Consider the following 24,868-nt stretch of genomic DNA (forward strand, 5'->3'; position numbering starts at 1 on the left):
TAAATTTACATTCCTCTGATCAGGAAAAAAAAAAAAAAAACAGGAAAGAAATTGATTTGCTCTAAGAAAACAAAGGCATCAGAAGACAATCTTTTCAGTTCCTGGTTCTGTGGTTTGCTTAGGCAATGCCAGGAATTTGGGGCAGCATGAATCAAGTAGTCAGCAAATTCTGGGTGTCCCCAGGGTATTGAAGAATGCTTTTGGGGAAGGCTGCTAATTACATTATGGGTCAATGCTTCAATATGTGTTGTTTCTAGCTGTTCTGCCTTAAACTGCTCTGCCATGCCAGCCTGTAGTGAAATCCTGCGATGAAGACTGATGTTAAGAGAAATCTCTGCTGCTGTGAAGAGGCTAACAAAAAGCTCAAAGACTCCTTTTCCCCCAAACAAAATAAAACAAAGATCTTTGAAATACAAAGATCAGTGAACCTAAATTGACAGTGGGAACACCAGCATGTAATCAGAAAAATGCAGACTGGAAATGGTGGGGAGGGTGAGGCCCATTTCCTTATGCTTAGCAGTGTGAGTCAAAGAGATGCTCCAGAAACACAGAATGACTGCAGCATTGTGTCTCTGAGGGCACAAACAAGCTTACGGTCTCCCTGCTCACATATTTCAGACAGATGTCTGCTTTTTGAGAGCGCTACAAGCGGAGAGCTCTGCACCTGGCAGCTGCTCCAGGTTAAATTGCTCTCCTGCCCAGTTTTGACTGCTGGAAGTGGAAAAAGAGACAACTGATGAAGTGTTAGAATGCAAGAAGCAAATACTGTGAGCAACGGGGAAGCACTGGTGTGTGAATACTTAATGTGGAAAATACAGCTCATAATGGCAGAAACTGTTTTGAAATATTAAACCAAAAGTTGTCGTTTTTTCAGGTGCATCTGGTGAGAAGATCTGGCAGCTGTGCCTCTCCTTCCTCTTTCATGGTATGTAAGTATCTGTCCAGGTGTTCTAGGCCTTGCTCAAATGCACCCTGTATGTTGCAGTCCAGGAATAAATAAATATAATTCAGTTATGAGAGACGCTGTGATGAGAAATACCTGATCTGTACCTTTACTCTAAATGCTAAAGTTCTGATCCCTATGTAATAAAGTGCTGTTGATCTTGGGCACACTGAAAAGCACAACTTAAAACAGCTTCTAGCCATGGAGCTAGGGGAAAAAGGGTCAGAAAAGGAAAAAGGTTTAGTGCTTGAGTATTTACTTGGAGGGGAGGGAGGAAGAAGGGGCAGATGGATAACCCTGGCAAGAGCCTTATCCTCCTGAATTTATGCAGGATGACTCTAAAGTTTGTCCAAGGAGTGAAAGTACACATAGCTTTTGTCATGGATGCTGTCCTGTGATAAACCTGGGCTTTTAAAGAGTGACTTAACCCATCCTCTTGCTGCAAATGAGGTAAAATGCACGTTCATCCAATTTAACCCAAGTGTTATGGGGGGGACGGACGGACTCGGGACAAATTGTGTGTGCTTTGGACAGTATTTATAAAGGAATTGAGGGACCACTTTTTGCTATTGTTTTTGACTTTACAGAACATCTTTATTGTCTGCAAGCACTGTTGGATAAGATAGCAAAGGCTGGGGATGGCGAAGCCCCTCCGTTGTGCTGGTGGAGCCCACAGCAGCGCATCCAGCCACCCCATGGGAGCAAAACCACAGACATCTGCCTCCTTACACCTTTCCGAGGGGACTCTCGCAACCCAGAGGGGGCCGCCGCCCACCTCGGGTGGCATTTAAAAGGAGAAAAAACGATTAAAAAAAAAAAAAAAAAAGCAGCTTTATTAACGGGAACCCCCACACACTCCCCATCACCATCGCGGGGCCAAGATGGCGGCGGCGGGGAGCTCCCCTCAGCCTTAGGCGGGAAAGGCGGCGGGGGATGGGGGGCGGGGGGGGTGAGGGCGTCGCCTCGCGCCCGCCCCTCGCACTCCCCCCCCGTGAGGCGCCGCCGCCATCTTGCGAGCGGCGCAACCGGAGGGGCCGAGCTCCGCCGCTGCCTCCGCCTCTCCCCGACCCCTCCGGCCGGGGCCGCTTCACCCGGGGCCGGGGGGCCGGAGCCGGCAGGTAAGGCATTAACCGAAGGGGCTTCTGGAGCTCCATCAGTCTCGCTTCAAGCGGCTGCGTGAGGGCAGGGTGCCCCCTTTCACAGCGCCCCCCCCCCCCCCCCCCCCCCAACCTCCCTTCCCTCACACAGGGTCCGCCGCCTGAGGAAGGGGCTGCGAGGGCCTCGCCTCAGGGGGCTCTGAGGGAGCGAGCCTCTTTTTTTCCCCCTTTTTCCCCTTTTTTCCTCTCTTTTCTCCTCCCCAGGGCAGCCGGGGGCTCCTCGCTCCCTCAGGTGAAAGGGGGAGCAGCCCCCAGGCCCCCTGAGGGAGGGGAGGGGGATCCTGAGGTGCAGGGGGGCTGGGGGGGTGCAGCCCCCCACCAGGAGCAGCTGGGGGACACAGGGAGGTGTGGGGCTGAAGGGGCGACCCTCTTGCCATGTAGTCCCGGGGGACTCAGCCCTGGTTTTGGGGTATATTGCATCCCCTCGTGGGGAGTGGGGTGTGGGAGGGTTCGGTCTCCCTCCCTCAGCCCTTGGGGATCCCAGGAGCGGTGCTGTGGTGGTCCCAGGCAGTTTATCTTTGCCTCAGTGGCTCTTGGTGTGCGCATGCTGTGGAGGTGTAAAAGCCCGTGGAGGTGCAGCAGGTGGGAATAAAGCTTGTGGACATCCAGTCCTGTAACTGTGCCCATCCTCACGTGTTTGTGTAGCTGTGTGCAGCCCGAAAGGAAAGGTAGGAGTTCATGGGCAGTGCCTGCATTGGATGCATGCATTCTCTTCCAGTCCATGTTGGCTTGGAAGACCTGCCCACCTCAAGCCAGAGAGGTTTGTGGTCCCATGTACGTTTGTGGATTCATGTCTTTACACCCCTAATAAAGTTTTTGTGAGCATGCCGTCATCCCAATACCCTTCTAAAGTTTGATACATCAGCGTTACTCTGCAAACAGGACTTCTCCCTGCCTCACACACAGTGTAGCCCACTTGTTGCTGCTGAAGTACATCCACAAGCGAAGTCCTTGGCCTGTGGTTATAAGAAAAAACATCTTTGGTGTTGCTTGTGAATGTCAGCATCGTATTGTGGAGTAAAATACATCCTGAGTGATGAACAGGAAAAAACTTGTCTTTCAGCACATTTCTTAATTCCCCTCATTTTCTTAATCCATGCAGCAAAGAGGTAACAACTGGAAAGAAATTGTCATTAAAAACCACCATGTAAATATTTCCAGTACTATCTGAAAGCCATCTTTATGTTGCTCCCATCTGATCATACAAGAAGGGTACTTCAGGTGATGTTCCAGAACCTAAAAGCATTTCTAGTACATGCCCAGTACGTGGTTTTAAGATGTCTTTAACGCCATTAGGGATGTTTGGCAGGCCACCTGGGAGCTGCGGAGGTTAAGCGTGTAGCGGAACGAAGGAAGAAACATGAGCTAGGAAATGGAATTTGATTTTTATTTTCCCTTAAATTGTGGGGAGCCTGGTTTGGGATGGGTGTAGGTAAGCTTTAGACTGGATGTCTGTAACCACTGCCTTTTAGGAGTTGGGTGTTGGTTTATTTATTTTTCTTTTCCCAAATGTCTGAAAGTACAGGCAGAAAGGATTTTTTTTTTTTAATGGTATAGGATATGGGATTGTGGTATTCCAGGGTAAGGGGTGTGTGTGTATATATATATATACATACATACATACATACACAAGGTAAGGGTATACCAGGAAGCCAGGTATAGGGATCCTACTGGGTTTAATGGAGTCAACAACTGGGCATTCAAATTCCATTGCTGAGGTTGTCCCTGTTCGTGCTCTTTCTGCACGTTTGGGAAGTTTTGGCAAAGGGCAGGTTTTCATTCACAGCAGCTGAGCATAGCACGGCCTCTTTGTGAAGGGGTTGGCGTTAGGAAGTTCCTGACTTGACCCTGGATCCCGACAGAGGATGAATTGGGTGCACTGCTGGGACTAGGCCAAGCCAAGCAAGTGTATGGCAGGTTGCAAAGGTGGGCTGGGGTAGTTTTATAACAGAGCTAGCCAGCTGTTCCCCTAAGCATGAAAATTAAATGCTGTTTGGGAGCACTTGGTAGTCAATAAGCCTTCAGTTTTTTTTGAACAGCTACAGGTGACTTGAAGAATTTAGGTTTCTCCATAGGGAGATGTTTGCCAGGGAAGTTATTGATTTATCTGAGCTCCCATTCACTTTATTTTGAATTACACAGCTCCTATTTGGTATTTTCAGCCCCCTACTTAATGCTAAAATGCTACACAAATGAGCTATTTATACATAAGTGAGGTGCTGCAGCCTTGGACTTTTTTGGCTGCTGGTAAGCATGATTGTTTCTTTTATTTGAACAAAACGTTATGTGAGAATAGGGCATGAAAATACGATGTTTCAAAAAAGAATAACCAGTGTGAAGATGGAATCCCATCAAGTAGTGGTGTTTGCTTTTATTTTGGGGGAAAATGTATAGATTTCCTCTTGATGTTTTTCTCCTGTTTTCACAGGAGAAATATTAGTATCAAAGAATGACAACAGCTGCTTCATCAAGTGGATGCCTTGTGCAAGAGAGCATTATTTACAGCTACCAGCTTTACTGAGCTCTTCCTTACATTTCATCCTTATTTGTAAGTTTATAATTTATTGAAAAGAGGTGGAAAGATGCACAGCTATGGAAATAGATGCCTCTAGTCAATTTAGCAGGGAGTTAGGACCTAAGGGCTCTCTTGGCTCAGTTCTACCTCTGACTGGCTTTGTGATTTTGAAAGTCAGCATTGCTCAGTTCTAGAAAGGGTACTGGAAAAGAGAATCTATGCTGCTAGGTGATAGCCTGAGGAAAGCATTTAATAAGCAAATAAATAAATAACCAACTGTTAAGATATTGTCAAGGAGAGATCCTTTGGAGACCTCTACTGAAGCGTTTTGCTGGTGGGTGTGTGAAGCTTGGGGACAGGAGAAGGAAGGCAAGAGAGGCACAAGTCTGTTCTTTGTGCCCCATTGCTGGGTGTGCTGAGCTAGCTTGTAAACAGTGTAGCTTGTGGGCCACAAACCTCTATAAGGATATCTGTGTGTGCTATTAAAATGTTGGTAAATAGTAAGAATGATGGAGAGTACAGGATTATGAGAAACCCTTCACTGTCTAAACAGAGAAAATTTTTCCGTTTTTGATTTTTAAAGCTTTTGCTCTCTTCCAGTCTTCTAGGAGTGGGAAGACAACTTAGGTTTGATGTTTTGTGTGCCATCAACTGAAATTGGGGCCAACATGAATATAACGAAGGGAGGACTGGTGCTGTTTTCAGCTAATTCCAATTCATCATGCATGGAACTATCGAAGAGGATTGCGGAGTAAGTAAAACCTGCCTCCAGGCCAGCTTGGGATCTTGGTGCCATTGTAAGGGGACTTCTTTTAGAGAAGACTGATTTCTCTGTTTTGTGGTAGTTACACGGGAAAGCTATCACAGCTGGGATGAACATCTGGTGTACGGTATTGCACAGCCTATTTCAACAGGTCGATAACAAAGAAAGTAACTTGTGATTAAGTTGTTCAGTGACAGGTTGTGGTTGTCTGCAGTATGTTGTTGTGAATGCAGGAAAATGAATGTTTGGGTAGCGTTAAATACTCGGGGCACGAGTTTTCAGCATGTTCGCAATCTCCTTGTAACAGAGTTTTCATAGGGGCAAAGCTAGATCTGTCCTCACTATTCGTTTTAGATGGGGACATTTATTAGCTTTAAATACATGAATAGCTTCAGAACATACAGAAAGGTATCATGCCTCCGAAGAACTTGGGCATATGTACCTATCGTATTCCTTCCTACTTTTTTTTTTTTTAGTGGTGATGGGCTGTGCTAATATTGAAATGGAATAAACACAGCAGACACTCAGATTTCCTATTCACTCCAGACTGACATTTGTCTATGGAAAAGGATGCTTTAAAAGTGGACTCTTAAGCATTGTGAATGTTCGTTGTCATCTGTCTATATAGATACAGAGAGAGTGCAGCTGGTTTTAGTGTTTGGGGTTTCTTTTCCTGTTTTTCTCCTCAAATATGGCATTTTCAGTAACTATCACAACTGCTTTAATGGTTTTGCACTTTAATGGGCTTTGCATTCATTTAGCCTTTCATTTTCACTTACTGACTTCTGGTTTTAATTTTTCTTCTCCTGCAGGCGATTAGGGGTTGAGATGGGGAAGGTTCAGGTTTATCAAGAGCCAAACAGAGGTGAGCATTTCACGGGCAGAACTGGAAACTTACCTACCTACGATCTGCCTTTATCACTGCCCGTTTCTTGATTCCGTTGCATCTTGCTCCTCACATCTTACCTACTTCTCTTAACAGAAACACGAGTGCAGATCCAGGAGTCTGTGAGAGGGAAGGATGTGTTCATCATCCAGACAGTTTCAAAGTGAGTAGTTGTTGAGAGACACTGTACAAGCGTTTTGATGTGGACCATCCATAGGAATGCTTCTGTTCTAACTTTTCTTTGCATATTATGTATGTGACACAGTATAATAAGCTTAGATTAATTATAGAGGCTTCTCTTTGTGTGCTTTTTTTTGTTTTGATACATGCACAAAGAAGACTTCAATGTAAGCCAACTTCTATTTTCATTTTCAATGAAAATGTCAATGAAACTTTCCCCATGGTTTCTGTGTTCTTTCGCTAAGTGCATTCTTTTGCTCATGACATTCTCTTTAAATTCCTCCCTTTTCAGCTACCATGGCTCCAGCACCATCACAAAGCTCTGAATGTAGGAGGAGCATTTCCTAGGCAATGTGTCGTGTGACTCAGAAAACAGTTTTGTTGTTTTTGTGAAAAGAACTTTAAAAATACAGACTTTTTTTGATTTCTAATGGCACCAAAGATAGTAGGTCCTTTAGTTGATGACTGGTTCTCATCTATAGATACCCTCTGTCTTCTCATTTAGATCAGAAAATAGATGACAGTTAGTAAATATTTAGCCTGCTGTTGGCTTGAACAAAAGAGAACTATGTTGTAAATCTGATTTTTTTTTAAGGGTTATCGATACTGAAAAATACATCTATTTTGCTTTGTGAGCAATAGAAATAGATGTTGGAGATAAAAAATATGGTGTAGTTTGTCACAGCAACATGCTGTATTACCAAAAGCCTGAAAATGGAGTATGCTGAAAAGTGCTGAATTGACCAAAAAAAAAAAAAAGTGAAAATAATAATGAAATGTAATTCTAGTAAAGAATTAAAATGCTGGGTACAGGACGCTTACATCCTTAGGTGTGCAGCTGGATTTGCAATGAAGATCTCTCACACTCTAATACAGTGAAGTAATGGATGTAGATGTTGTGTTGAATTCAGCTGCAGGATTTTTATGCATGAATACAGAACTAGACACTTCTCATTCCAGGGATGTGAATACTACGATCATGGAACTCCTGATCATGGTGTACGCTTGTAAAACATCCTGTGCCAAAAGCATTATTGGAGTGATTCCTTACTTCCCATACAGCAAGCAGTGCAAGATGAGAAAAAGGGGCTCCATTGTCTCTAAATTACTGGCTTCAATGATGTGCAAGGCTGGTAAGAATGCAGGTTGTTGTGGAATAATCAAGGAAATGGGGGGTCCCACGGGCAGCGCTCAGATCCAAAGAGGTCTGTGCACAAGGTGGGACTTTGCTGAAAAACTTTGCAGTTATTTTTAGTAAGTTTGAAGTACGCATAGAATATAAGTAGAGATGTTTCTAGATGGTGAGTTCATTTAAAAATAAATACATCTCGCAACATCCATTTTACATCGCATCCTACTGTACTGGCAAGATGCGTCTGCTGCTTTGGGCTGTGCTATCCCTCCCTCATAATGCTGTTCTTGGCCTTTCTTACATTTTTGAGCAGTTGTACTTTGTCATTTCTAGTCTGTCTGTCTTAGCTGTTGAATATTTTGTTTGTCCTTTACATTTGAGTTGAGGTGGGAGAATGAGTTTGTGCATTTTCAGCCATTAAGACACTTTATTTCCTGCTTCTTTCCTTTTGCTTTCCTTCCCTGGGAAGAATTGGCAGTTAAAATGAACACTGCGATCGGGTTCTTATTTTGAGAGAAGAAATGTGGCAGTGATTAGAATTTGGGTCCCTTTCTGAGGAGTTCAGAACTCCAGTGTTTACTGTGTCCCACTATGTGGTAGAGAACCATTTAATTTGTTCATGGTTCCACGTTGTCAGGTGTAAATGGAGAAGGAGCATACCTGCCTCAGTGTGGCACTACTGCTTCAGTTATGGGGATTGTTCTCAGGTGCTTGTTGAAGACACAGTAGCGATTGGGAAGCAGGGATAACCCTTGTGTATTTAAAAGGGACATAGTTACTAGGCTTACTGAAAGCATGTAGCATAATGTTCTTGTTTTAATGTAGCTTAGAGAGTTTGTTCTGAACAAACTTGTTAAACTTACTAGAGAAATAAAGTGTATCTGTTACTGCTCACTTTTCCTGACCTGCTTCTTCATGCGTCTTTTTTTAAGGACTAACTCATCTCATTACCATGGATTTACATCAGAAGGAGATACAGGGCTTCTTCAATATTCCAGTTGATAACTTGAGAGCATCTCCATTTTTACTACAGTACATCCAGGAAGAGGTGAGGAAGGCCTACTTTACGCTGTTTTAATTATTTTTTGCAACGTCTCAAGGCTTGTGAAATTCCTGTGAAAAGATTAACAATTCAAACAGAATTTTAAAGGGGGGAGGGTCATGTTGGGGCAGGAAGTGGTGTGTTGGTTCTTTTCCTTCCCAGAGAGGCCTGATTTTCCTTTTCATGAAGAACTGGCATTTTATTTTCCATGTAAGGATGCTGTTCTGTCATCTTATACATATCCTGCTAAGTAATACATGTATATAAAAGAGCATTTTTCTATTCTGAGTATCCTCTTCCTTTTCTGTTTCCAATTTCCTTGCTATTTACAGGATGGTATGCTGGTGTAGGTGTAATTTATATAGCATTATGAAAATATTTTGCAGGCTAACTCGTAAACGATGAGAGCCTATCCATCCTAATCTGAAAATAAGAACAGATGACTTCTGTTGTGGGGAAATCTCCACCTGCTGTTTGTTCAAGCATGTCTTGACTTGAGGGAGCTTAACTTCTGATGTTCTGTGCAGCCATTTCTCCATCTTTGAAATGGATATTACTTTTATAAAGTGCTTTGAGAAGTGCTACTGATAGATTCATGTGGACAAATTGTGCAGTTGGTAATTGTAGGTGTAAGACGTGGATTATGTCTGCCTAATCATCATTTGGAAGAAAGCAAATCTTTTCCTCCTGGTGAGAAGAAAACGTATAGTTTGCTCTTACTTTTTGAACTCAAGCATTTTTGTTATAAAGAGAGAGAAGTGCCTTAGTTTGAAAAAAGAAGGAAAAAAAAAGTATTTTTTGTGATACTTCTAAAAGTTTGTTGGGGAATCAGTTACCATTTGAATGTGTCATTACAATTTGTTTGGTAATTTGTCTGTCTGAGAAAGAGGGAAGATGATAGAACAAAATTCCTGGCTCTGGCTTTGCCACAGTCATTCATCTTGTGCATCAAGACAGAAGTATTGCATGTTGTAATAAATATATAAGTTTTTTTTAAAAAAAAAAAAAAAAAGTGGAAAGCCAGATACGTAAACTGAAGACATGTTGTGCCTTTGTATGTTACTTGAACCTGTGGACTATGGTAGGTAACAAGGCCACGTTCCCAGTTTAGTCTTTAAGCACATCTTGATACCCAAAGTCTTAACGTTTTAGGAAGATTTGCTGCAGCTTTGAGTCTGGCTCTCCTGGTGCTTTCTAACAAACGAACGTTCACAGAGCTCTGCTGAAGTATGTGTAGAGAGGACTTAAAAGATCCTTTCAGCTTTTAATTTCTTGATTCCTCTGCTTGTTCATGAGATGACTTGCTAAAACAGAGGTTGACTGAACCTACCTGATCACACAGGATATGTGCTAGCAAGTACTTCACTAGCCAAGTGATGTGTAGTATCCCTTTTGTGAAAGATTCATTCCGTGCTGCTCCGGAAGAATTTAGTATTCATCTCAAGCTCCCGGTGACAGCAGCTTGCTGCAAATCTTGCACTGTCAATACCAAAGGATGAAAAATGTTTCAAGGGGGAGTTGTGATGGGATATGTTGAACAGCATGAAATAGAGTCCAGCTTGATAAGAACAGAGGTCACTTACAAAGCACTTAGCTGAAAGTTGAGAGGATGAGGCCGTACAGTCATTCCCTGTCAGAAAATTATGTGTAGGTGTGAAGGGAGTTATTTGATTTTCTGGGATGAAGTCAGTCCGATCAGTGAAACTCATTTGTATACGGATAATTTGGTGGTTTTCCTTTGTATGCCTAGCAAATATTTATAATTAGTGTCTTCTGTCTTCCTTATGTGTACACGTTAAGCTCAGAGTGACTCGTTAATCTCGGAGTGACATAGCTCTTTGTTACTAGGAGCTGTTGATGTCTTGCTGTCTCTCGGATGACATTTCTGGCTTTCTGACTTCATTTCGAACAAATTTGATAATTTGGCAGGGGAAAAATGAGGCAATGATGTCTGAACAAGATCAAAGCCTTTATTATGTCAAATGACAGGCCCTGCCTTGTCCATACCTTCCATCATGCTAATCTTCATAGCCTGTTGTTTAACTAAGCATTTGTAAAGGACAGAACATGCTGAATTCCCAGTATTGTAGGTGGAGTTGGTAGCACTGCGGATTATTAATGCTGCCTGACTCGTCCTCTGAAAAGCTCTCATTTTCAATTGGTTCGGCCCCTGCCAAAATTCAGAAGTTAAATCAGCATGGGAAAAAATTCTTTCAGATAGAATGCTTTTGGAAACACTCAGCAAGTATGGTGTGCGTTTGAGGATGAGGCTGTGGAAAAACTTACCTTGCTTGTAGTTGTAAAAAATGAGTATTTCTGTGTTTTGGAGCTGTTATTTAACGTCTGGCAACAAGAGTGTGAGCTCCATGTCAGGGTCCTGTCCCTCAAAATTTATCAGGTGACAGCTCTAACAGATCTAACGTTTAAGAGGCTTCAGGCCTGCAATAGTGGGGTTCTGTGGGACTGGATGTGCTCTGCAGGACTTGCGAGTGGCTGTGCATTATTATGACAACTGCTGCAAGACCAGACAGGTTCTGTGTGTGCTGCGCTCTGGCACAGATTGTCCCAGGGCAGTGCAGTGAGGGAAAGTGCTGAGTTTGCAAGGAAGGGGCTGCAGTGAGATACTAAAGTGAGCCCAGGCTGCTGGTGGAAGGTCTGGAAGTGCCAGCAGTGGAGTGACAGCTCGTGGCTCCTGTATGGGTGCAGTGAATGTAGAATTTTTATTCCTTTTAATGGTCCCTGTAAGGAGTCATATGATGTGGAGAGGCCGGTCTTTTTTTTTGGTTTACTTTGAAAAACAACCCTGAAATGAGGAAATGGATTAAATGCTGTGTTTTCAAGTGATTCAAGACTGTTGTGTGCATGCACCAGACAACTTAAGTCGAACAGGAAGCTTTAGTTTTGATGGTTTCCTGTTTTTTAACATTTGCCTGCGTAGTCCATACGTTCTTCTACGGTGGTTACTTTTGTGTGATCTGTACATAACGTGGTGTTTGGGAGAGGTACAACTTTAAGCTAAAATCTGAATTTGCTTAATATCTGAATTTCCTGAGATGTGAACTCTCAATATGTACCATGGATTCTTGAGATTGCTTTCTTACGTTAGGTAAAACATTAAATGCTTAAAATTCTTTTGGCAAAATGAAGTTTTGATTCTTACTGAGTTGAAATTTGTCTGAAGATACGAAGTAGACATTGCTATCTGTTATTTACTACAGATACCAGACTACAGGAATGCTGTAATTGTGGCCAAATCACCTGCGTCTGCAAAGAGGTGGGTACGATCTGCTCTCTTGTGTTAGAGCAGGAAATCTCTATCCTCATTTTGTTCTTAGGGTCGAGCGAAGGACAGATATTTAACAGTTAAAAGATGCAGCCTGCAACCCCCTGCCACCTACACTTTCAGATGTGCAGTTTTTACATCATCACAAAATCGTAATAAATCTAAACGGAGGTTAAAAAAAACAAGCTGATGTGGTAAATCAGTGCAGTGCTTCTGATAAAGAAGCTATTTAATTACATGATGTAATACTCGTGTACATTTACATTATGAATTTCCTACCGTGAATGAAGAAAAATCACTAGAAGTGGTACACCACTAATCCAAAGTAATTGCTTAGCAAACAGCTCAGAACGTGGTTGATCAGATCCTAAGTGTGGCTGACTTACAGCCTAGCATGGTGGAACAGGATTTGATGGTTGAGACTGCTTTCCTTGTGAAGTTCTTGTTGGCCAAACAATTGTTCTTAATTCCTGTAGCTTTTTGGTTCGCTTTACCTAATCTCTAGAATTATACTGCTCTGAGAAGGTGGTAAAGAGTTGGATGATGATTTAAGAGAGAATTTATTTGCTGTGGTGACAAACTAATAAATTGCGGAGACATTACCTAGTCTTTGATGCCAAGGAGTCATGATATTCTTTGTAAAAGGAAACAATCATTGTTTTATATAGTAAATCCAAAATGCTTTACTTTGTAGAAGTACAGTGAGGGGAACAAATTGCCATCTTTGTTTCGCAATGGTGGTACTTAAGTGATTTTTTTCTCTTTTGGCCAATTACGTTACGTTTTCTTGTCTTTGTTTCCTTTATTTGGTGTCAGTATTGTCTCTTGGGTGTAGGCAGGCGTTTGCTGAAGCATTTTCATGCTTGTCAAGTAACTGTGTATGCCAGCAAATGACCTCACTTGAGTTGCACATGTATAGGAAAGGAGACTTTTGCAGGAGAGCATCCCAGAGCTGTGTTTGTACAGCTTCTTCACGTGTGCATGTGAGCATTTCAGAGTAGTCTGAGGGAGGTGCATTGTGTTTGGACAAGGGTGGCGGAACACCTCGGCCTAATTAAGGACAAGCTTCACAGACGAATGTCTGCTTGTGAAGGAGAACTTACTCCTGAAGGAGCTTCTGAGCTTATTGGAAAATGAATAAATCATTTTACTGTTGTTTTGAACTTTATTCAATGTAATATTGCATATTTAAATCATTACTGTAGTTTCACTGATACGATTACGCCTTCGAAGTCATAACTCTTAAATATGCATGGAATCATAATTTATCTGTATTTAACTTCTTGAAAAAAATAACTGTATGACAACCACAGGGCAAAAGATTCTCCAATTTTAATTAACTGAGCATCACAATGAGCAAATAACTCGGTGGAGTTGTTTGGATAGTGAAGCCAGGCTTAAGGTTAAAGGAAGTGATTCAGGCCACAGGTCCTAGATACTAAGGTTAGAACAAAGTGACGTGCCGGTCTCACTTTGACCACGAGGAGAGCAGGTCACTGGTGCAGGCTAGATGCTGAGCTCCAGGGAGTGCAAGGCAAGGTAGGGTGAATGTCACTGCTGCATTTTACTTGCTGCTTGCCATGTCCGGGTTACGAGTTCTGTCTGAATTTCCCATTTTCCTGACTCTGCTTTCCACACTCATCCAGCTAACCTTAAACTTCATTACCTAAATTCCTAACTTCAGTCAAATAAATGCTGCATGGCGAAGGAACTTTTTGTAAATTTGTAGAAATCTGAGCTGTTTAAATTTCAAGAGTAGCTTGTCAGGCAAAATGATTTTGATTTCTTTTCTGTAGGATATCCAAGGTTACGTGTGAGAAGGTCTGGAATATTGTCTTACTTAGTCCACGTCTTGCTAAAAATAAAGAGATGAATATTTGTTTTCTGTTTTCATTTGAATATTTTTTCATATTTAATTAAATATAGGCAACCCAGACATCTAGGCTATTCTTGGTGACTGTTAGATGAGACCAGCTAAAGCATGGGATCTCAAGAATGCTGAAAGCCAGGAAATGTTATTTGACTGCTGGGCAAAACAGAAAGGAATAATCAGATTTGTGTGACTTTGCGGCATTTGCCCTGATGCTTGCAAGGCCAGTGTGGATGCTTTCAAGGTTATTTCGACTCTCACAGGGCTGGTGAAAACAAGATGCTGTGGGATAGGTGATTTCTTCTAGGTATTTTCTTATGATTTTAGGATCATTTTTTTAACCCTTTCTCTACAGGGCACAGTCATTTGCTGAGCGCTTACGGTTGGGAATTGCTGTCATTCACGGGGAAGCTCAAGATGCTGAGTCTGACATGGTGGACGGCCGACACTCACCACCTACAGCCAAAAACGTAGCTGCTATTCATCCCAGTTTAGAGATACCCAGTAAGTAAGTTTGTGTGTGAGAGTATTCACCTATTGCTTTTTGTGCTTTTGGGAGAGGGGGACAGTGATGGCACCGTCAAAGAGGAGTGATTCTTTGTAAGAACACGAGGAAGGGGAAAGGTTACTGTTTGATGCGTTTTGTCCGTAGTTTTAGTGCTGGGATGGTCGTGAGATCTGTGCCCTGCGTGGGAGGAGCTGTGCCACCACAGTCAGTCAGAAGAGCCTGTGGCAGAGAGGCCACACTTTTGCCAGTTGGCTTTAATGTTTGAGTTTTGTTCTGGGACGCAGAGCTAATAAGCTGAGCTGAGCTGGCTTTGTGTGGAGCCGGATCAATGTCATAAGCCTTGACAAGGAATCCTTGCTGATCGTGGGTGTGACCTGTAGCTGTGCCAGCAAAACTTCATCGCATGAAAACCTAGCTTGGGTTTCAGTAGGCTGATTGAACTGGTTGTGCCTGCATGCCTCTCTCTGCATGTAGTTAATACTTCTTCACTAAGCTTAAAAAAAAAAAAAAGTATTAAAATCTTGGTGCTTTTCCCAGCAACACTGTAATAGTTGGAACAGTTGTCACCTCACTTCTTGCTAAAACAGTGGTGACCCATGCAAAGCTGACATTTCCACACTCGAAGTAAATTGTATAAACCTTCTTTTTTCTTTTTTTTTCTGCCTCTGTAAAAAAAATTAAAAAAAATTGCCATTGATCAGTGCTGATTCCCAAGGAAAAACCACCCATCACAGTTGTTGGAGATGTAGGAGGAAGAATAGCTATCATCGTGGTAAGTAAGATTCCATAGCTTCTGATAAATGATACTAAATATGCTGAAGTTACAGAAATCAAGTATATTTTTGCTTTATCAGCAAATGAACTTTGATGGTGGGCTTTTGAGACTGCATTTTTTATCTCATGAGGCAGTAGCCTGCACATTTACTGAAGCTGATTGTGTGAACTACGGAGTGATGTTACAGTAGGTTTGGACACTCTGTTTTTCCACTCTAATGCTTGCCATCGAGCTCAGGTGTCTGAAGAACAACATGAGCGAAAATGCCCATTTTGCACTAGATGTAAACTGTTAACATTTGAAAAAGATTAAATGTCATTCCGGGTGCACTGCGTTCATTATCAGTAGGTAGTTTAAGACTACACATTGGTCTGAGAGCGTGTTGAATCTTCACTGACTCAAGAATGTCTTGTTTTGACAGGATGACATTATAGACGACGTCGACAGCTTTCTTGCTGCAGCAGAGACCCTCAAGGAGAGGGGGGCTTACAAGATCTTCGTAATGGCCACGCATGGCCTGCTCTCATCAGATGCTCCCAGGCTGATAGAGGAATCTGCAATCGACGAAGTAAGCATGAATTCTGAGTGGCTAATCAGATGGTCTAGTTGGTTGGTTTATTTTTTATAAGAGCGATTTTCTCCCGATAATTCTTAAAATATACTGGCATTAAGAACTTAGGTGGGATGTTGCTGGGTTTTGGCTTTCTTACCGTTGAATTGTACACTAGAATATCCCTAAACTACAGCAGTGGAAAACCAGGGAGAGCAGAGAGACGACAGACTGCTGGTATAAGCAGGCTTTTCCCTTCAGTGTGGGGGATATTTTTGTACCTTCCTCTGACCTTAGGTGTCAGAATGAAAGGAGGGAAGGATATTGCCATTAGTATCCATGGATACGCAGTATAGCAATGCATAGCTCTTCCGAAGATTTGGATCCTGACAGTAATGTAAAATCTTGTTCTGTTATCAGCAAGGGTGGCTTCCTGGTGTCTGGAGGACAGACATTCCCTTTCGCAGTTCTGATATGGGAGGTGGAAAGCGTGAAGCTGTTAAGACTTTCTAAATTTTTTTCTTTCTGTAGGTGGTTGTTACAAACACGATTCCCCACGAAATACAGAAACTCCAGTGCCCTAAAATCAAGACTGTGGATATCAGCATGATCCTCTCAGAAGCCATTCGCAGGATCCATAACGGGGAGTCCATGTCGTACCTTTTCAGAAATATAGGACTGGATGATTAATGCTTTTTAGTCTAAAGAAACACCCGGGCCAAACTGGAAGCGAACAGATAAAGAGCTGTGAAGCATCGTGCTTATCTGAATATTTCTATTGAGCCACTTTTTGTTTCCTCTCGGTTTAAGTATCAAGGTAGAACAGTTTTTAAGAGCAATTTTTTCTTTGCAGTTTTTTTTTTTTTGGGGAGGGACGGGGGGGAAGGGATAACATTTTACAAAAAACTGTTCTAGTTGCTTTTAGGTTAGTTGCACTATATACATAGTGGGGGGAAGAAAATAAAACAACAAACACAAAACACTTGAGGCAAGAATTTGGCTTCTAAATTAAGCATTCCTTTTCCAAAGCTGCTTGCTACAAGTGCTTTAAAAGATAATAAAATGAAGTGACTGTATAATATTTGCATTTTAAAAGCCAAAAAAGTTGTACTGTTGTATGCAGTTAAGTGATTTTGTAGGAGTGCTTTTATAGAAAAGCATATGAAATATGCACCTGTATTTATTTTCTGCGACAAAGAATAAAGATTTGTTTTGTGTGAGCTTTCTAAAAATGTTTATACAATAGTTACTTGTCTTCTCAAGTGTCCCCCCTTAAAAATGATTTGCAGATCCTGTGGTATTGAAAGAAATCAGGAGGTGAATTGATTCTTTTATGCTAATGTGCTACTTGGGAGTGTAAACAGGATTCGGGCTTCTCGGCAGCGAGGAAGATAACATCTGTTTTGCTTGTTGCTGTGCTGTAACACCTGCAGACAAGGAGAGGCTGCTTTTCCTTAATACCCTAATGCTCATCGTCGCATTTCAACCCGTCTTTCTGCCGAGCAGTCTTGTAAAATGCAAAATACACGCAACCTTTCAGCAGCCACCCGGTTTCTGGGGACTGTCACGAAGGTGTCGATAAGATTTGTTGTAATTTGTCAGGTTCAGTGCACCTGCAGCGTGCTGCTTCGCTTCAGGCTATGTGCAAGGAAATTAAACCTGTGGCTGGGTGGCAGGGGACAGTGAGGACTTGGGAGAATTTGGGAGTTGTTGGTTTTTTTTTTGGAGGGGGACAATTATGGAATTGGGAGGGTATCATGCAGGGGGGATGTGAAGGCTGGTTTTAATGGCCTGTGATTTCTGCTTGTGGAATTACTTGTTTACCTGAAGGATGGGGCTTCTTGGGATGGTTTGGGGATTTGGTTGGCAGGGAGAGGCAGTGGCTGCTCTGTAAGGATGGAATATCCAGAGGTTCCAGCTGATAAAACCAGCTCATCACAGGTAAATGGGTTTTCAGAGGTTTGTACTTGGGACCAAGTTTGTGGGATGCGTCTTTAAAAAACAAACAAAAACAGCCACAGTATGGAATTTAACCTGTTCAGGGGTGTTCTCCCAGGCTTCCCTGGGTGCCTGCGTGGGATGGCCTATTCTGAGCTGTTCAGAGGCTGAACGTCCTGGCTTGTGGTGGGTTAGTGAGCGTTTTTGGGGGGTTGGTGTCTGTTGGCACAGCACCTGGGCTGTGACTGAAAATCCTCTGTGTATTAATCAAAGACCTATGGACTTTTCTTGGTACATTCAGCAAGTGAGATGAAAATTTTATTCAAGCAACTGCTCGCCTCTGTCCAGATAACGCTATTTTCATTCTTTATTCTGTGAGGTTATTTTTCATCACAGCATTGTTTAATTTTTTACATTCTATCCCTCCGAAATGTCAAGATGCAAGGCTGTGCCTGGTTATACTTTACTTACGGTAGGTTACTGAACAGTTCCGTGCTGTTAGGAAATGCACCAGGCTGACACATTAACGCTTGTGTGTACTTTGAAAGTGTTAATGCAGGCTGAATTCCAGCGGAGCAGTGAGGGAGAACTTTAATCCTTCCCACAAGGGTGCAAACCCACAGGTGGGGCCATTGGAGATGGTTTCAGAGAGGAGAAATCCCTCGATCCATCTCAGTGGTGTGCACGTTGACTGGTGTGTGCTTTCTGAATGAATCCTTGTGACATGTAGTTGGAGAGTTGGCGAGTGAGCCAAGCATCCAGTGCAGAAAACAGTCCGATTACTGATCACAGGGAAACTTTAAAGTATTATTTCATGCTTGTTTCAAGCTGAATTTTGGAGACTGGCTTCATCCCCACGAGCATTTCTGTTGGTCAGCCTTGGCTGGCTTGCTGAGGCTCCACAACTCTGTGCTCGATCACCGATTTAGCACATCACCCCCCCACCTTGGGCTAATTCAGCGCAGTAAAATTGTATTGATTAGGATTAAAGACTTTGAAACTATCGTGGTCATAAGACGGGATCACAGGACCTTTGGCTTTCCTAGCGGGGTGACTGGAAAGGAGCAAAGCGCGTGTGACTTCACTCGTGTTTTTCTGGACTCTTGCAGTACAGCGTGGTCCTGCAGGGTTACCCAATCTGTGTGCTTTTCTCAGAGGCAAAAATGCCGGATCACCAGAAATGTGAGCTATTTTAGAGGTGTTTCACTGGGATCCTTCAAGGGAACATGAAAAAAACCTGCTTTTTGTACAGTAACTGACTAGTCAGGAGATAATGCAAATTCTTTCCGGATCGGTAGCATCTGCAAGAAAAACATTGGGGTTTGGTTTACAGCTTATAAAGGGCAATATTAACAAACGTTTACACTAAGGTAATTTGTAAAGCTGCAATTTCTATTAAACTCAAAAAAAATATATTAATAAATCTAAAATGTACAACACCTGTCCTAAAATTGATCCTAAAGCTTCCTTTACTAACGAGGCACAGGTTGTGCAGTCCCCGTGTGCCTGCTGGAACTTTTGATCAAGTCTTAACCATGAAAAGAGGAACAGCTGCTAAGACTTGAAGTTCCTACAGGTTTCATGAGAATAATTGGCTAGAGGGGAAAGAAGCTGCGATATTTTCTTGTCCAGCAATGTCTCGACACCAAGCGCTGCTGCAAAAGGGCTGCTGAAAGCCCTCAGAAACCGCACCAGAGAAGTGCAATAAATGCCCACTGTAGGAACAGCCTGCAAATTCCTTAAGATATATGCAAAAACGGGGAAAAAAGGGGAAAGAACTGAGGATCCCACACTGAGTGATGGCCCTCAAACATCTTTGGAAGTGTTGGAAGCGAAGCTCCCAGTGCTGCCTGGATTAATGATAAATTCCCCCAAGCGGCTAACGAGTTACTGATTCAGTGATTGCCTTGGGGGAGGCTTTGCCAGGGATGAAGGAGGCAGCAGAGGAGGGATGGAGGGCAATTCCACCGCCGGATCCTTCGCCCCCTCGCAGCAGTTCAGCGTTGCTGATCTCGTCGTCATAGTGGTTTATTTTTCCTTAAACATTGCGGTGGGGATATGGGTAAGAGCGTTCTTGTTCGCTTTCCGCTTTCTCCTGTAACCGTTTGGAAGTACCAATGTTCTTTTTCAAACCGTTTTTGAGGGCTGGCTTTTCTGCCTGGCATCTTTTTTGAAAGCCTCTTGTTACTTTCCAGCTGTAGTTTGCATTTGTTGTGTCTTTCGCCTCTTGTGCCGCGTTTGCTCGTGGCCAAGGCTGGGCCCCACAAAGCTTCCCCGTCTGGGGATGGAGGCAGGACGGGCACATCCTCTCGGGGGTGCCTCCTTTGCTCTTTGTGGCTCCAGGTATTTGGGGTGCAGCTGCCACTTGGTGTAATTAGCCTTGAGCTGCCGAGCTCCCATTAATTATCCAGTCTCCCGTCTCTCGGCTTCTCGTCTGGCAGACTTGGTTCTTGGTTTCTTGGTGTCTGGGTGCGCAGGGGAAGGGCTGTGCTGATCTCTTCTCCTCGCAGTTTTCGTGCAGGGTGAACAGGAACACCGTCAGTGGCTATTTCCTTGCTGGCCGGGACATGGCATGGTGGCCAGTAAGTAGAGCCCCCCGAGTCTTGTCCTGGGCACCGGGGATGTCCGGCACCGTTCCCCTTCCCACCAAATTCCCCTTTCATTACTCCTTGCTCCGCTGCCTGCCCCCACGTCCCCAGCCCGTGCACCTCCTCCTGCCGGGCTCCGTGTCCCTTGCTGAGCAGGATTCATGCCTCCTGATCCCCGTTTCCCTTCTGGTTACACGACGGGTTCAGGAGCCCACCCAGCTCATTTTGTTCTCCTTGGAGGCCACCCCGAGCCTGGGGAGGGCTTGCTGGGGTCTCAACCCTCTCTCCGCCACCTCTGGTGGCTCCAAGGGAGCCGTGGCCGCCTCAGCTCCCCCATTTCTTTGTTTCCTGCCCTTATTTCAGCATCTCCTTGACAAACAGGTTGTAGGTCTTCCTGCATGGCTGGCTGGCAGCTTGCACAGGGCCACCTCCGGGCAGGGCGCGGTGCCACCGCTGTGCACGTGGCTGCTCCTTGTCCTCCCAAAACCGAGCGATTCCACCCCAAACCCAACCGGGGCTGCGAAGGGGAGCTGGGCACGAGGGAGGGCTGGTGGTGGGGACCTCCTTGTGGGTTTGCTGAGGGATTTTCCTGCCTGCTGTGCCCGTGTCCCCGTGGCTGCAGGGGAATCCTGCTCTCACCCGCAGATCGGAGCCTCTCTGTTCGCCAGCAGCGAGGGCTCGGGGCTCTTCATCGGGCTGGCCGGGACCGGTGCTGCCGGGGGAATCGCTGTCACCGGCTTCGAGTGGAATGTAAGAAATGCGTTGTGGTACCCAAAACGTGAGTTTCTCGAGCCACAAAGCAGCACGGCCGATGTCACAGCAGCTTCACGCCGAGACTGAAGGCCTGGGAGGAGTCACACAGGGGCTACGAGCACAATGCTGCTAATTTGGCTTCTCCGCATCATGCCCAGTGCATGCACACTGAATTTGGGGTCACCTCAAGTCCTTGCACACAGGGGGAAGGGTGTTTTAGGGCAGACCCTGTCCCTGCCTGCCCCCCAATGAGGGGAATGCCCAAATGTGTCACCAATTCCCTGCTGTCCCATGTGCCACTTCCAAAGTCCTTGGTTCCCGCACCGAAAGCGTGGCATTTGGGTTGCCTGGTGCTCGGGGAGCTAGCAGGGTGCTCGTGTTTGGGATGCTGCAGGCTCTGCCGTGGCCTTATATAATTGCTGTTTGAGGCCGTTTGGAGACAGAAAGGTGCCTCGGAGGGGAGCTGAGGCTGTTTCAGGTGTGTGCCTCCTGCCTGTGCCGCTGCTTCCTTCCCGACAGGCGACGTACGCCCTGCTGGCGCTGGCCTGGGTCTTCGTTCCCATCTACATCTCAGCTGGGGTACGTGGGGCTGCGGTGCCACCTCCGTCCTCCCCAAAATCCGCCCTGGTGACGCTGCCCTGCGCCCATCAGGACAGGGCAGCCAGCGCTCCCTCCCCTCCGCAGATCGTCACGATGCCCGAGTACCTCCAGCGGAGGTTTGGAGGCGAGAGGATCCGCGTGTACCTCTCGGGCCTGTCGCTCCTGCTCTCCATCTTCACCAAAATCTCCGTAAGTCGCCCCCGTGATGAATTTCCACCCAGCAAAGAGTTTGGGGTTTTGGAGCTGCTGCAGGAGGGGGGACCCTGAAGGATCTGTGGCTGGTTGTCGGGATCCCCAAAATGTGGGATTTCAGGCAGCAAGGAGCCTTTGTGCACCTATTGGATGGCCCAAGCATGTGTGGAAAGTGCCTGACTCCTAGGGCATGTTCAGGAAAATACTCCCAGGAGTATTTTCACCCCATTTTGGCCTCATTCACGGCTCCCCGTGTGCAGCCCCAGCTCCTCTCCTCCCTCTGCTATCCCCATGGGAATCAGGGGAATTTTCCACAAGGAAAGGGCAAAGCACCAGTGGCACTGGGCCTGCAGCAAGTGGGACAGAGCAGGGCACAGAGCCCTGGGGCTGGAGGTGCTCTGAGAGCAAACAGCTCCCAAACGATCCCGATCCCGAGGAGAAAACTGCTGGAGGGAGCAACCCTGCACCGCCCCGAGCGGGCGAATCCAACCCTGGGGTGTCTGCAGGGGGACGGCTGTAAAAGGTGCTTTTTGCATGGGGTGGCTGCAAAACCAAATAATAATAGTAATAAAAAAAAAAAAAAAAAAAGTCACCGTGCTCTTTGCATGGGGATGGTCGCAGGAAAAAAAAAAAAAAAAAAAGGTTATTTTTGCATGGGGATGGTTGCAGGAAAAAAAAAAAAAAAAAAAACAACGCTTTTTTGCATGGGGAAAGGTCGCAGAAAAAAATGTGCTTTTTGCATAGGTGTGGTTGCAAATGAAAACTAACCCAGCGCTGCTTTTGCATGGGGCTGGCTGCGGGAAGGAGGGCCGGGAGGGAGCGTGGCTCCCCACGCAGCGGCGCTCCCTGCCCGCAGCTCGGGGCTGCGCCCCGCCGTGCTGCCATTTCCCTTCATTTATTGCAACTTGTGTGCTCCACGCCTGTGGTGCGAGGGGCTGCACCCGCTGTGGCACTGCGTGGCCTGATGTCCCTGGCTTTTGGGGACCCGTGCGTCCCTCCCGAGAGCTGGGCAGCTCGGTATTGATTTTTAACAGGTGGGTTGCGGGGTTGGGAGCAGCCCTTGCTCTGTTCCTGCTGCTGCAGGGCTTTGAGCGTGGCCGCAGCCTGCGGAAGCGGTGCTGATGACTCTGTTGGTGCGGCTGCCACCTGTATTTCCCCCCCCACCCCCCCAAAAAAAAAAAAAAAAAATCTGGAGCTGGAGCTGCCCAGGTTTGGCTGCTGCTCCCCACATGTGATGGGTGGCAGCTCCCGGAGCATCAGCCGGGTTTGGCAATAACACGTTGATTATTCCCTGGTCATCCTGATGCCCAGGAACGTGTTGTCACTTATTCATCCCCTGTGCTGCCCAGGAGAGGTCCGGTCCCTGCTCCTGTGGGCACAGGGAGGAGCTCGAGGGAGATGCTGCAGCGCCTGCGTGAGGCTTGCAGGGCACAGGGAGCCAAGCGAATCCCTGCTGGTGCCTACAGGGAGAGGTTGGAGGCTGGGGTGGGATTTCTGGTGGGGTTTTTTGCTCTTGCTGCTCTGAATTTAAAGAAAATCTAATTTGAGGGCTGTTCAAGTCTCTCCAGGTGACCACAGCCAACCCTTCTTACCCAGGCATTGTGCTGCCACCAGCTCGTCCCGTATGGGTACCAGCAGGGACGGGCATCCTACAGGTTCCTTCCTAGCCAGGAAACTACTGGGGATCTCATGGTGTGGCCCCTTTCCTAACACCAGGAGAACCTGCAGGTGAACTCTGCGTGGTGCCTGTGCTGCTGGCAACCTCTGCCTCCCTCCCGGCCTTTGTGCACGGAGCCAGGCTGGCGCTGCCGAGCGGCTCTGCCCCTGCCCTTTCTCAGCCTTTTCTGCGCCTTCTTTGGGCTGTTGGGTTTTCTGTCACCTCTGAGTCACGCAGGATCCAACAGAAGAGGAATCGGCCTTGTACGGGTGTTATTGTGGCTTCCAGCTCGGCTCAGGGTGAATCTGCCCAAACACGGGGCGCTTCCAGCAGCGCGCGGGGCGTTGGCACCGTGCGTGGCCAAACCAGCCCCAAATCCTCTCCCCAGGGAGCCTGGGAGGAAGGTGCGAGACTCAGGGCAATGGGTCAGCGTGGCCACTTGGCTGGGGCTTCCTCTGGTCCCCTCTGGGGCCACCTTTCCCTGCGGGTGCTGGGTTTACTCACGGATCTCCTCTCCCCCTTCTTCTGGGCATCACTGCTGCTCTTCCATGGGCAGGGGATGCATCCATCTCTCCTCTGCGGGCATTTTACATTTGCTGGTCCCCAACCCTCAACGTTTCATGGCAGGGCAGCCCAAAACCTTGCTGAAAGATCACATCCCCCATAGCTAGGAGCATGCGAGGATTTGGTCGGGCAGCCCAAAACCCTGCTGAGAGATCGCATCCCCCCTAGCTAGGAACACGTGAAGATTTGCACAAATGTCCCAGCTTTGGCAGAGAGCCCCTGGAGACTTTTCTGGAGCCTGGGCAACTCGTTCTGCCCGGGTTCTGGCTTTGCCAGCTGTTAAAGCCAAGCTTCTTGGGAAGGCATCGATGGCGTTGGGTAAGAACGAGTTCCCAAGTGAGGTCAGCGGTGGAGGCAGGGATCTCGCTGGATTACGAGGCCTGACTTCAAAGGCTTCTGCTCCCCTTTTACAGTTGAAAGGACTTGTTTTATGAATAGGTCATGCCTGGATTTAATTAGCTTGTTTTTGTATTCGGGGTGTCTTATTAACAACTCAGTCACATGCGCTTTTATTTTTCTCCCTCCGTAGCAGAATTACGAGGAAGGGAGGTGGAGACACCTCCTGCTTCCTCATAGCGAAGGATTAGACTCATTTGCAGACGACTGCAAAAATGCTTAAGCGTTGAGAAAGCCCGGAGAAGGGGTTATGAAATGCCTTTTCCCGGGCTGAGGCTTTGGGGAAGGAGCGGGCAGGCAGGGGATGGCGAGCTCCACGGGGCACCGAGGGTGCTGGCCTAGCACGGTGCTGGGGAGGCTCAAAAATTTTTGGGATTTTCTCTTCTTGTTGCATTGAGGGATGGCTGAGGGCATTCTCCTGAGGTTTTTGGGCCTCGTAGCTTCAGCGTGGTGCTGACTTGGCTTGGTTGTTGCCTCGTAGGGCTGCTCGGTGGTGCCAAGCTGCGCTTGGGGGGTGTTTGTGGTGGCAAGGCAGCTATCGACGGGGAGCTGCTCTGTGGTTGCTGCTGAGCTGGT

The 24,868-nt window shown here is 45.9% G+C and overlaps 2 protein-coding genes across 4 annotated transcripts in view; both read left to right on the top strand.

Moving 5' to 3' along the window:
- Nucleotides 1–1,945: 1,945 nt before the first annotated feature.
- Nucleotides 1,946–16,820, top strand: PRPSAP2 (phosphoribosyl pyrophosphate synthetase associated protein 2). 3 transcript variants are annotated; one of them, XM_084296244.1, is made up of 12 exons: nucleotides 1,953–2,061; nucleotides 4,529–4,648; nucleotides 5,216–5,366; nucleotides 6,191–6,243; nucleotides 6,361–6,427; nucleotides 7,405–7,577; nucleotides 8,509–8,624; nucleotides 11,837–11,892; nucleotides 14,127–14,275; nucleotides 14,981–15,051; nucleotides 15,476–15,622; nucleotides 16,136–16,820. In XM_084296244.1, the coding sequence occupies exons 3-12, from the start codon at nucleotides 5,248–5,250 to the stop codon at nucleotides 16,292–16,294; spliced, it is 1,110 nt and encodes a 369-aa protein (XP_084152370.1). In that variant the 5' UTR covers nucleotides 1,953–2,061; nucleotides 4,529–4,648; nucleotides 5,216–5,247; the 3' UTR covers nucleotides 16,295–16,820. The 3 variants fall into 3 exon arrangements, with proteins under 3 accessions (XP_084152372.1, XP_084152370.1, XP_084152371.1); XM_084296245.1 differs by lacking the exon at nucleotides 1,953–2,061 and adding an exon at nucleotides 3,247–3,321; XM_084296246.1 differs by lacking the exon at nucleotides 4,529–4,648 and having other exon boundaries at nucleotides 1,946–2,061.
- A 2,673-nt stretch (nucleotides 16,821–19,493) lies between these two features.
- Nucleotides 19,494–24,868, top strand: part of SLC5A10 (solute carrier family 5 member 10) — a gene marked incomplete at both ends in the record, with an annotated part of 35,282 nt that continues 29,907 nt past the window's right edge. The window contains 5 exons of the mRNA XM_084295985.1: nucleotides 19,494–19,604; nucleotides 20,053–20,124; nucleotides 20,776–20,880; nucleotides 21,403–21,462; nucleotides 21,568–21,672. Of these exons, the coding sequence (XP_084152111.1) occupies nucleotides 19,494–19,604; nucleotides 20,053–20,124; nucleotides 20,776–20,880; nucleotides 21,403–21,462; nucleotides 21,568–21,672 (453 nt within the window). The remainder of the gene's footprint in view (nucleotides 19,605–20,052; nucleotides 20,125–20,775; nucleotides 20,881–21,402; nucleotides 21,463–21,567; nucleotides 21,673–24,868) is intronic.

The sequence above is a fragment of the Netta rufina genome (genome assembly GCF_964035555.1).
Source record: "Netta rufina genome assembly, chromosome: 15".
In the NCBI taxonomy this organism is placed as follows: Eukaryota; Metazoa; Chordata; class Aves; order Anseriformes; family Anatidae; genus Netta; species Netta rufina.

What these genes read in the sequence shown, in the direction of transcription:
- PRPSAP2 (XM_084296246.1), top strand. Translation starts at nt 5,248, where the DNA reads ATGTTTTGTGTGCCATCAACTGAAATTGGGGCCAACATGAATATAACG. An exon ending in CTATCGAAGAGGATTGCGGA is followed by an intron (nt 5,367 to 6,190) that starts GTAAGTAAAACC and finishes CTTCTCCTGCAG; the next exon opens with GCGATTAGGGGTTGAGATGG. An exon ending in AGGAATCTGCAATCGACGAA is followed by an intron (nt 15,623 to 16,135) that starts GTAAGCATGAAT and finishes TTCTTTCTGTAG; the next exon opens with GTGGTTGTTACAAACACGAT.